General features: G+C 39.7%; 2 protein-coding genes across 2 annotated transcripts; both read left to right on the top strand.

The window, feature by feature from the left end:
* The first annotated feature begins 640 nt into the window (after positions 1–640).
* On the top strand, positions 641–5,209 carry LOC106105824 (collagenase-like). The gene is made up of 5 exons (XM_013286312.1): positions 641–853; positions 1,179–1,446; positions 1,982–2,071; positions 4,404–4,591; positions 5,068–5,209. The coding sequence occupies exons 1-5, from the start codon at positions 641–643 to the stop codon at positions 5,170–5,172; spliced, it is 864 nt and encodes a 287-aa protein (XP_013141766.1). The 3' UTR covers positions 5,173–5,209.
* Positions 5,210–9,583: 4,374 nt separating this feature from the next.
* LOC106106283 (collagenase-like) lies at positions 9,584–11,366 on the top strand. Its single transcript, XM_013286877.1, has 5 exons — positions 9,584–9,819; positions 10,056–10,323; positions 10,470–10,559; positions 10,703–10,890; positions 11,194–11,366. The coding sequence occupies exons 1-5, from the start codon at positions 9,607–9,609 to the stop codon at positions 11,296–11,298; spliced, it is 864 nt and encodes a 287-aa protein (XP_013142331.1). The 5' UTR covers positions 9,584–9,606; the 3' UTR covers positions 11,299–11,366.
* Positions 11,367–12,081: the final 715 nt, after the last annotated feature.

Raw genomic sequence — 12,081 nt, forward strand, 5'->3', positions numbered from 1 at the left:
AGAGGATATTTCCCCTTCCTACGAGTATGCGTCTCCTCTATAGTCATATTCACTTTTCCTTCTCATGCTTTCCTCTTAAGAAAGGGTGTGACAGGGAAAAGAAATAAAATTTTGGCTCCGGCACCAAACTCAACAGAACTTGAGCTTAACTTACTAGCTTAACTTTCTAAAGTCCAGTCAAAATCAGTTCAGCCGCTTCGTCGGTTATCCGGAATTATTGCGGCTTGCGAACAGACAGACAAAACAATTTTAAATGCGATTATCGTTATCAGCAACACAAACACATTATCTTCGCGAAATTGGGATGCCTTACGATTTTATTATAATTTTTAGATTAGATATAGACACTTGGTTACTGTTAGCATTGGTTAAAACGCACAGATTGCGTCAGATTTTAGGGTGGTTGCTGACAGAATCATTGCAATATCACCTTGATGAATAGAACCCACGAGAGGTTTAAATCTTTACGTTATAACAATTATATGAGAATTGAAATTAAGAAGAAAAGTTCAATCTCGTTAGATAATTAAATCTTATCTTCATACAATGGTAATCCACTTTATAATCTTATTAATTACAATAATCGTTATCATGTATTATAAAAGCTGTGAATGAACATTAGAACACATCTAGTAACAACATGAAGCTGTGTCTTGTCGCCCTGTCCTGTCTGCTGTTGGCCGCCAACGCTCGCGTCCTCGACCAGTACGAGGAAATCGAGCTCGACTACCACGAGAATGTCGGCATCCCTAAAGCGGAAGCCATCCGCCAAGCGGAGCTCGCCGCGGACTTCGATGGCAGCAGGATCGTAGGCGGCTCCACCGTCAACGGCCTCGGAGAGTGGCCCTTCATGGTGAACTTTTTCTTCTTCTTTTTTTATATCTTTAATACAAACCACGTAAGTCTTGGTGGCCAGTATGCAACACTATTAGCTATATTCACACTTCTGAGCCAAAGAAGTTATATTTTGCACTGAACACTTATATTCACCAGTAGAAGGAGAATGTAGGCAAAAAAAGGGATATAAAGTTTGGTGAGAGTCTGTGAATTGTTGGATAATTTTAAGAAGACATGATAAATTGGAACTCATAACTGTATCATTACTATGATATTGGGAAGCTAAGCTTTAGTTCCTTGCGCCTAACCATCGCACGTGTTTGAAACTTCTATGTATATAGGGTGGTCTTATCATCGCGTTGACTGACGGACGCACATCAGCCTGTGGTTCTTCCCTCCTGTCTGCGACCAAGCTGGTGACCGCCGCCCACTGCTGGCGTACGCGCAACACACAGGCTCGTCAGTTCACCGTCGTACTCGGATCACTGCGTCTCTTCTCCGGCGGCACCCGCGTCAACACCAACAGCGTAGAGATGCACGGCAGCTATAATATGAACAACTTGGCTAACGACATCGCTATCATTACCATCAACAGAGTCAATCTCAACAGTAAGTGTCTTACAATAATTATCACAGCATCTTTGAAATAGTTTCCACAATTGGCAAGATCATCCTAATTCATAGTTCAAGTAAGACTATATTATCTGGACAGGCAATGATCTATTGTGGGCATAGGGCACAGGAGTTTGTTGCAAAAGTTTTTTTTTGGAAGCAAGCGGCCACCTGAGTCAAGCAAACTGGAGAAGCGACCGCTACCCAACATCCGCAATTACAGATGCGTTGCTAATCGACGAAGGAGGAGACGCACATAAAGAGAATGTTTTTCTTTCCTATGCGTGTTCCACCGTTAAATCCACGTTTCACATCCCGTTCAAGAGAAAGGGTGGGAAGGAAAAGGAATTATAATTGCTCCCACTTCACACCTATCTTATGTGTGGTTGTGGTATAACACTGGGCGAGCTGGCCCTTTCTTGCAAAGATGTTAAAGCGTATTCTTAAAGTATGACAATTCCATGGACACTAGAAGAATGTGTAAGCTACTTGAGTCAAACTAGATGACATTATTTAAAAAAATGTTTCACAGACAACATCAACACGGTAACTCCTGCTTCCGGCAATAACAACTACGCCGGTGCTTGGGCGCGCGCCGCCGGCTTCGGACTCACCAGTGACGGTAAGATTAATATAAATTTTATTCATCATCATCATCCACTTGCCCTTATCCCTTATGGAGGGTCGGCACAGTATGTGCTGCTCTTCCATACATCTCTATCAGCCGTCATATCTGAATCCACTCCTTTCTTAAGCATATCTTCCTTCACACAATCCATCCATACTTTCTTCGGTCTTCCTCTTCCTTTGTAGCCATCCACATTCAATCTCAACACTTTCTGGTTTATGTCCTCATCATTTCGTCGCATAATATGTCCATACCACGCTAACCTTTTGCTTCTCAATTTCTCCACCACTGGCGCTACTTTCAAACTTCCTCTAATGTACACATTCTTAACTTTATCCAATCTTGTCACACCACACATCCATCTTAACATACGCATCTCAGCCACATGCAATCTCCTTTCATCCGCAACTTTGGTGGCCCAGCATTCAGATCCATACAATACGACAGGTCTTATGATGGACTTGTAGATCTGTCCCTTAAGCCTAAGAGGCATTCTTGGATCACAAGTCACACCAGTAACCTGTCGCCATTTCATCCAACCTGCATTTATTCGGCTTTTTACGTCTCGGTCAACGCCACCGTCGGACTGGACTAGAGAACCGAGGTACTTAAAGTCGGAGCAGGTTGGTAGAGGCACACCATTTAAGGCGATTGGAGAGAAGCTGGTCGGACCGCCAAAATCGCAAAACAAATGTTCAGTTTTGGTCCTGCTGATTTTAAGACCAGCTCCCTCCAATTTAACCCGCCATTCTTCCAACCTGCTCTGTACCTCGCATTCATCCTCCCCGACAAGCACGATGTCATCGGCATAAAGCATACACCAGGGTGCCTCCTCCTGTATGTTTAATGTCAAAGCATCCATAACCAGGAGGAACAGATACGGGCTTAAAGCCGACCCCTGGTGTAAACCCACCGAGACACCGAACCTGTCACTATCGCCAGCAGCGGACCGGACGTATGTACTGGCTCGCCAGTACATGGCCTGAATAAGCTGCAGGTATTTCCCAGGCACTCCTTTTACTTTCAAAGCCCACCACAAAACATCCCTCGGAACCCTATCATACGCCTTTTCGAGGTCTACGAACACCATGTGCAGGTTCTTATGCACACGCCTAAATTTTTCGCACAGCTGGCGAATGGCAAAAATGGCGTCCGTAGTCCCCCGACCTGGCGTAAATCCGAATTGGTTCCGAGATACCTCACTTTCTTCTCTGATTCTTGCATCTACCACTCTTTCCCAAGCTTTCATACTGTGTGACATGAGCTTTATTCCTCTATAGTTGTTACAGTCCTGCACATCCCTCTTATTCTTATAAATGGGTACCAGCTCGCTACCGCACCACTCGTCTGGAATTACCTCTTCCTGTAACAACTTATTGAAGAATAAAGTCAGCCACACCCATCCATCCGACTTTAGCAGCTTCCATACTTCCACTGGTATTCCATCCGGCCCAACGGCCTTTCCGTTCTTCATACCTTGCACTGCTTTCTTTACCTCATCCACACTAATCTCTTTCACTATACCAATATTAATAGGTATGTTTTCCAACACCCCACTCCAAACATTCTCTTCGTTCATCAGTTTTTCAAAATATCCCTTCCATCGCTTTTTAATGGAAAAATTAAAAAATTAATTCATAAATTTTATTATTACCAGAAACTAGAATTGTGTTTGTGTGCCTTGATTTAAAACAAGCACTAGTTATACTTGATTAATCGCCTAAATCTCCCGACAGAGAGCGACACATTGTATTTATCTAAACAAACTATTTTATGTGTCGGACCAATCTATTGCATGTACTACTCCATGCTCTAAATCTGCGTAGACTCACAAGACCTTATTATCTTTGCTGTTTTGATTTCATTCTAGTTTATATTGCACTAGCCGTTCCCGTGCGGATTTATTCGCATGATATTATAAAATCTTTATTTCATTGTTTGCATTTGTCAATTTCTCAATTGAAAAAATGTTAAAATTTAAATGCTCATACAATGAAGGCCTTTGACATTGGATACCAATTATCATTACCATAATAAGCTTGCTTCCATAGTGTTGGCAGCTTGTAGCTTATGGCTCCTTTCTCCCATGAAGGCTTTTTTCCAATTTATTTACCACCTAAGTTTAACAATGTAAAAATATATAGCCTATAGCGTGTCGAAGTGTAGGGCTTTTTATAAAAGATATAATTATTAAAAAATACACAGTGATTGCTGACATCCTACGCCACGAAGTAGTGTGTGTTTACGCTTTATTATATTAGTGTAGATTATTATTAAAGAAGACTATTACTTCTGCTTTTGTGACGCAAATTATAACCGTTTGCAGGTGGCAACATCGGCAACAACCAGGCGCTGTCGCATGCTAGAGTGCAGGTCATCACCAACGACGTGTGCCGCCGCACCTTCGGCAACACCGTCCGATCCTCCACACTCTGCATCAGCGGCGCCAACCGCGTCAGCACCTGCAACGGAGACTCCGGCGGCCCTCTCACCACCGACGACAGGAGAACACTGGTCTGTGTTACATATAATAAGAAACAATCCCAGCTTTAACCCGAGGCCAAGAACCTTATCATCCTTTGATAATACGACTTAAAGTTTAGAATTAACAGTGGTAGAGCCCTCAACATCTCAAACTATAAGGCTCGTCCAATACCACAACCACACACAAGACTAGCGTGAAGTGAAAGCAATTCCGCGTACAGTTTAAGGAGTGTGGTGCCGGATGCCTAATTAAAGTCTTTATCCTTACTTTTGAGGAAAGGATGTAAAAGTAAATTGAATTTGACTGTAGAGGAGACGCATACGAAGGGGAAATATCCTCTTTATGTGCGTCTCCTCCATCGATTAAGGGTAGTCAGCTGCAATAGCGGATGTCTACCGGCGGTTGCTATGCCATTTCGGGGGTTTCATGAGGCCGCTTGCTCATTTGGCACTTTATAATCTAAGAAAGTTTCTCACAATATTTTAACAATGTTCTCGTCTGACAGATCGGCGTGACGTCATTCGGCTCGATCCGCGGCTGCCAACACAACCTACCCGCCGGCTTCGCTCGCGTCACCTCCTTCCACTCCTGGATCCGCGCCCGCATTTGAATTGTTACTCTTTACATCTGATTAATCAAAATTTAAATAAAAGATACTTTAAATAAAATATACTTATTATTTACCCTTTATATTAAAACACGAATCTTGCCATCATAATCGATTTTCAAGATCGTTGCATCTTATACCACACTAGTTCCACTCGTCCTTCTAGTAAAGACGAACTTTGTACGCGTAGTGTCCCAAACTTTTAAAGCGTAAACATTTTAAAATACGGTAAAGAGTTAACACACACTTCTTGTAACCTAAGATGTCAGCAATTACAGCATATTTTTGAATAATTCTTACTTTAATAAAAAGCCCTACACTTACGTCACGCTTTAGGCTATATATTTTCAAGCCATTAAACTTAGAGTGTAATGATTTTGGATAAGAACCCTAATGTGGGAAAGAGACCATAAGTTGCTGCCAACGTCAAGGAAGAAAAATTGTCATCATATCATGTTATTTTGACATTTGTAAGTGATAATTTGACCAATGTAAACAATAAAATAAAATTTTCATTATTTCATGCGGGTGAAGTCGCACGGGAGCAGCTAGTTTTTGAATAATTCTTTCATTAATAAAAAGCCCTACACTTAAGACACGCTTTAGGCTATATATTTTCACGCCATTAATCTTAGTAGGTAAATTGTAAAAAACCATTCATGTGGGAAAAAGACTATAAATTCTGCTAATTATGGTAACGGTAATGTTGTCATCTTCAATTGATAATTCCACAAATGTTAACATTAAAACAAAAAACCATTAATTTTTTTTTAATTTCATGCGGATGAAGCCGTACGGGAATAGCTAGTCAGTTACTAAAGGTGACGTTAACGGAGTTTTAAAAGACTTGATACTAAGAAAGGAGCCGGTTTCGACGGGATTCCGGCTGTCTTTGTCAACGGTACCAATGCGTTGGCTTCGTCTCTGTGATTTCAGTGTACACGGCAGTGCTCCCGCCTAGGCGAGCTCAGCCGAACACTTCTCGAAGCGCTTCGGACCTTTGACCCCCTTATAACTTTGTTGTGGATAAAGATAGAAGGTTGAAATTTTGAACATGTATAAAAAAACAAGAATTGTTTATATTAGAAAAATTTCTTTTAATTATATCTTGTAGTTTACAAATTATAGCTCGTTTAAATATTTACTTTTATATACAAATGTGTGTTAAATTGAAACTGTTGGCGTCGTTTTTGCCGTGCACTAACAGATGGCGCTGTGGCGAGACCGCGTTGTATTAACACACGATGTTGAGAAGAATGTCTCGCCACACATATACTTTCCGGGTCCCCGAGACTCTTTGGTGTTTTGGTAGTAGTTCTCTACGTTTTCATTGTTGTTGGTGTTTTGTATTTTCCGTTCGTTCGTTTACTTGTTCAATATTTGAACAAAGTTTTGTAGGAAACAAACAGAAACCAATATAAGAACGCCGCAAATAGCGTGTGGTTTTTAATTCATTTTGTCAACAAAAAAGTGGTTATTGCAAGAAAACCGTTAAAGATAGATATCGCTATTGCTGACTTTTCTGTAGAACTTTTTGAGATCTAAGATTCTTTCATACATCATTTTTATATACCTCTAACGGTTTAGGCAGCGTAATACAAGAAAAGTTAATGTTTAGTGAATTTTTAACGCCGCCGTCCAGAAACCCGCTGTTTATTAATAGATCCTAAACATTAGTAATAATAAAATGTAGCTTATGTTATTCACAGATAAATTACCTTTCTAATGATGAAAGAATTTTTAAAATCGGCTCAGTAGTTTTTGCGTGAATCAAATATATACAAAAATACAAATCTTTCCTCTTTATAATATGAATATGAAGTCTTTCGACTAACATCAGGTAATATTGGGTGATTTATGACATTTTCTTGTAGGCGTGGTACTTAGGTATTTCAACAAAATAGTTGTCTTGATAGTTGAAATTGAATTGACGTCCACCGAACACATGGTCGCGCGCGCATTCCGTCGCGACTCAAATGGAACTGACTCAAATGACAAAATGGCCGCCCTACCAGTGCTCGGTGTTCGCCATGGGCATAGAGTAAGCCTACAAATATATTAATGTAGGATAAGGAGGTTATAAGAAGTTATAAAGAGGTTAAATATGTTTCTTTTTAATATGTTTTCTTTTTAATTGATTTCGAATTTTATATTTTGACGTTCGTTTAAAATTAGTTTTAAGTTGAGAGTCAGAGAAAAAAGAGGAACGACGATATAATAAGATGTGTTTTTTTGGAAAATGGTGTAAATATTAAAAACAGCGATAGTTAACGAGTTTATTTTTATTTGATCGAGCCACAACCCCACATTAATATAAGTTTTGTATTCTTTTTTGGTGGGTCGCACGAACGCACAAATGTCCATTCATTTATATATCTAAACTTTGACATTTATAATCTTAGTAAAGTAATAAGATTACTAAGATAGTAAAAACCGGTAAGGAATTATTAGCCAGGTCCGCGAGGTAACGGTTACGCCTATCGTTTGTATTCGTCATATCTTATAAAATAATAGTCAGATTTGTAAAAGACAATTTCAATCAAAGTTAAATTCTGTAGATAATTACATTTTTTAGATACCATCAAGTAAAAACAAATTACGTGCGAAATTAATATTTTTGTCATATATTGTACTTGTATTATAAAGAGGGTACTTTTGTATGTATTGTAATAATTAAAAAACTACGGGGCCGATTTCAAAAATTCTTTACCATTCAAAAGCTATATTCTCAGTAACATATGTTAAGTAACATTTTCATGTAAATTCACTAGAAAAGGCAAATAGACCGATGCCCATAGACATCCGCAATTGCAGATGCGATGCCCTTAATTGACAAAGGAAGGTATGCACATAAAGAGGATATTTCCTCTTTGCGTCCTATCACCCTCATCAAGTCCTATCCCTTTAAAAAAAGGATGGAAAGAGAAAGGGACTTAAATCAGGCCTCCGGTACTCACACGCACAAGACATGTGGAAAGAAAAAAACAAAATAAGTAGTCTATGTGTTCCAGACTATCCTCTACATCTATACAAAATTTCACCGAGATCCGTTCAGCAGTTTAGGCTACAAACTCTAACTAACATCCATCTAAACTTTCGCATTTATAATATCAGTATGATTATTAAAAAATATGCTGTGATTACTGACACCTTATATAATTAATTATTGTGTTTACGCTTTATTATATTAATATAGATTAAGATCTGATAATTACTTGGATAACAATTGTACAATCAGGACACTTCTCAGTGTTTTATATAAAAAAAGTTTTCTTCCTTGCAATGAGATAAAACTCGCCTTTTCTTACTACTCATTATGCGCAAACAACAGGTAAATAATAAATAGCAATTAGCCATATACGGCAATGCTTCTTCTCTTTTTTGTACACATTTAAGGCGTCGGTTTATTGGTTACTGTACCGCATCGTAATTTATGTAATTCAGACTATCGAGAAAGTTCTGGAATAAAATGACAAATGAATAACGAAAAGAAGATCGAAATTCGGGGTATATAAGGGGAGTCAGTCGTGACTCGGGGGGTGATACGGTGGAAAGTGAATTGTGAAGAAGAAGTCCTGAGCGAATTACGAGGAAGATTAAGTGACCGCGGAGTGAAAGTGCTAGTGAATAGTGACAGTGGTGTTCTGTAAAGTGCGCTGTGTTAGTGATTCAGTGTTTGCGTGCATCGTGTAGTCTTGACGGACGATTTGTGAGTGCAGTGAATCCCTGTTCTTTAAGTCGCCAATAAATTAACGCAGAAAATTTCAAGGCATTTTGACTCTACCCCTCACGCTCGTAACACTATGAAACGCGTATTAGTCTCGCTTTGATTTCTATAAGCTTATATGGCGGTACACTACTCGATGTTTAGTTCTGTAACTAAACGTTTGAAGGCTGCAAAACAATCGACAATCGCACAACTGATGTGCGATTGTTTATTCAGCACACGAATTTAGAGCAATTTAAGCATACTTATAATACTAAAAGTCAATGTACATTACATAAAAGTTACTATCCTCTCAATTGTCAATTAATATGGTAAAAATGTAGAAACCCTTACGTAGAAATATCACTGCATACTTAGGCTGACACCGACTTCAAAGTAATAATAATAATACAATATAGACATAACAGCTATAAGGGAGGTTTATTATTTCGTTACTTTTTACTGTATAGTTTTTTTTTTAAATAATTTGTTTTTTATTATTTAACTAGATGAAAGGTGCCTTAATGTACTTACGCCGGCGTCGGCGTGTACCAAGTAAATAATACGATATAAATAAAATTTATCTTGTGATGAGCGATAAATTAATTAAGAATTATCTTCAAAAGCGTTAATCCGATTTGAGACACTATCATAACAAATTACAATAATCGTTATCTTGCATTATAAAAACTACGACTGGACCTGAATTGTGCAAATCAAGTCAAGTCAACATGAAGCTGGCTCTGGTCGCCCTGTCCTGTCTGCTGTTGGCCGCCAACGCTCGCGTCCTCGACCAGTACGAGGAAATCGAGCTCGACTACCACGAGAATGTAGGCATCCCCAGGGCGGAAGCCATCCGCCAGGCGGAGCTCGCCGCGGACTTCGATGGCAGCAGGATTGTGGGCGGCTCCACCGTCAGCCGACTCGGGGAATGGCCCTTCATGGTGAGTTCTAGATGCTATTATCACGGACTGTCAAAGGGAACGATACATAAAGATTTTCATCTTGACTAGAGTAGCATATGTTTAGCTAATTTAAGACTAGAAGAAGTAAGTTTGACGTCTCTATCGCTAGACGAAGATTTTGTAACAAGCAATCGTTAGTAAAACCAATCAGGCTGAACATCGTTTATGAGACTGAAATTATTGCTTTTGTCTGTAGGGTATATGTTTCGTTACAGGGTGGTCTCGTCATCGCGCTGACTGATGGGCGACAATCCGCGTGCGGGTCCTCCTTGCTGTCTGGGACCAAACTGGTAACCGCCGCTCACTGCTGGCGTACGCGCGGCGCCCAGGCACGTCAGTTCACCGTCGTGCTCGGCTCTCTGCGCCTCTTCTCCGGCGGCACCCGCATTAACACCAACCGCGTCGAGATGCACGGCAGCTACAATATGGACACCCTTGTCAATGACATCGCCATTATTACCATCAACAGAGTCAACCTTAACAGTAAGTGTATACGTTCACAAATGATCTATTGATCACACATGTACAAATGTTACAATATACACATTATTGTGTGTACAACGCCTTCAACTAAAGTATCTTAGACATCCAACTGAAGACGTGTTATTTCATACCGAAATGTGTTACAGACAATATCAACGTAATCGCCATCGCTTCTGGCAGTAACAGCTACGCCGGCGCCTGGGCGCGCGCCGCTGGCTTCGGACTGACCAGAGACGGTAAGAAATTCCTTCATAGGGAACAGAGTCACGTCACTTCAGATGTCACCACATTACCAGAAGTTGACGGATGTTAAATACTGAATCCTGCTCGTCGTGTTTTTTCCCCCGAAGTCTTTACTACAAATGGTTGTCGTTTGCAGGAGGCAGCATCGGCAACAACCAAGCGCTGTCTCACGCCCGCGTTCAGGTTATCACCAACGACGTGTGCCGCCGCACCTTCGGTAACACCATCCAGTCCTCCACGCTCTGCATCAGCGGCGCCAACCGCGTCAGCACCTGCAGCGGAGACTCCGGCGGTCCTCTCACCACCGACGACAGGAGAACACTGGTCAGTGTTAAATATATACAGAGACTGCTAATTTAGCACAATAGTCACAATACGCTTATAAATAATACGCTTTCGTCCGCGACTCCGCCCGCGTGGAAATTAAAAAAATGCAAAAATGAGTGGACTATGTGTTCTTCCAGAGTATGCTCTACGTTTATGCCAAATTTCATCGAGATCTGTTCAGCCGTTTTGGCTGCAAACTCAAACATCCATCTAAACTTTCGTATTTGTAATATTAGTAACATATGCGATTTTGCTTTCTGTAAATGCAACCATGGTAATAACAATGTTCTCATTTGATAGATCGGTGTGACGTCATTCGGTTCGATCCGCGGCTGCCAACATAACTTGCCCGCCGGCTTCGCTCGCGTCACCTCCTTCAACTCCTGGATCCGCGCCCGCATGTAACCTGCCTTCTACACTAGCGCTGATGTGATGATATACAATTGACTTAAATATACGATACTTTGATTATATTAATTGTTTATAATTTTACCTTTAATTTAACTAGCTATTGCTCGCGACTCCTACCCCGTTGCATTAAAAAAAACAAAACCGACTTCCAAACAAAATACACTAAAAAAAATATTCTCAAAAAAACAGTACACTAAAAAGTAACGAAATAATTCCTTGAAAATAGTAAACCTACCTTATTGTAGCTGTTATGTCTATATTGTACAATTATTATTACTTTGATGTCGGTGTCAGCCAAGGTATGCAGTGATATGTCTACGTAAGGGTTTCCACATTTTTACTATAACAACTAACAATTGTAAGTATAGTAACGTTTAAGTAATGAATCTAAATTGACTGACACTGACTTCAAAGTAATAATAATTGTACAATATAGACATAACAGTTACAATAAGGGAGGTTTACTATTTTCAAGGAATTATTACGTTACTTTTAAGTGTACTATTTTTTTTTTGAGAATATTTCGTTTTTAGTGTATTTTGTTTGGAAGTCGGTTTTGTTTTGTTATTAAAAATTTTATTTATTTCTCGATTTTTATTGAATCTAAACATCGCAGAATGATAATCACTACCATTCAAACAAAGAATGAGTAATCTAAATCGATTATATAAGAAATTAAGTAAAGATCTACGAGGTGAATCAAAAAGTTCTTAGAAGTGCATATATATGAAACCTTTTTGGATCAAGTTCGATATTCAAATTAAAGAGTGTCTATCA

Source organism: Papilio polytes, unplaced genomic scaffold (assembly GCF_000836215.1).
Source record: "Papilio polytes unplaced genomic scaffold, Ppol_1.0 DF824492.1, whole genome shotgun sequence".
Classification (NCBI taxonomy): domain Eukaryota; kingdom Metazoa; phylum Arthropoda; class Insecta; order Lepidoptera; family Papilionidae; genus Papilio; species Papilio polytes.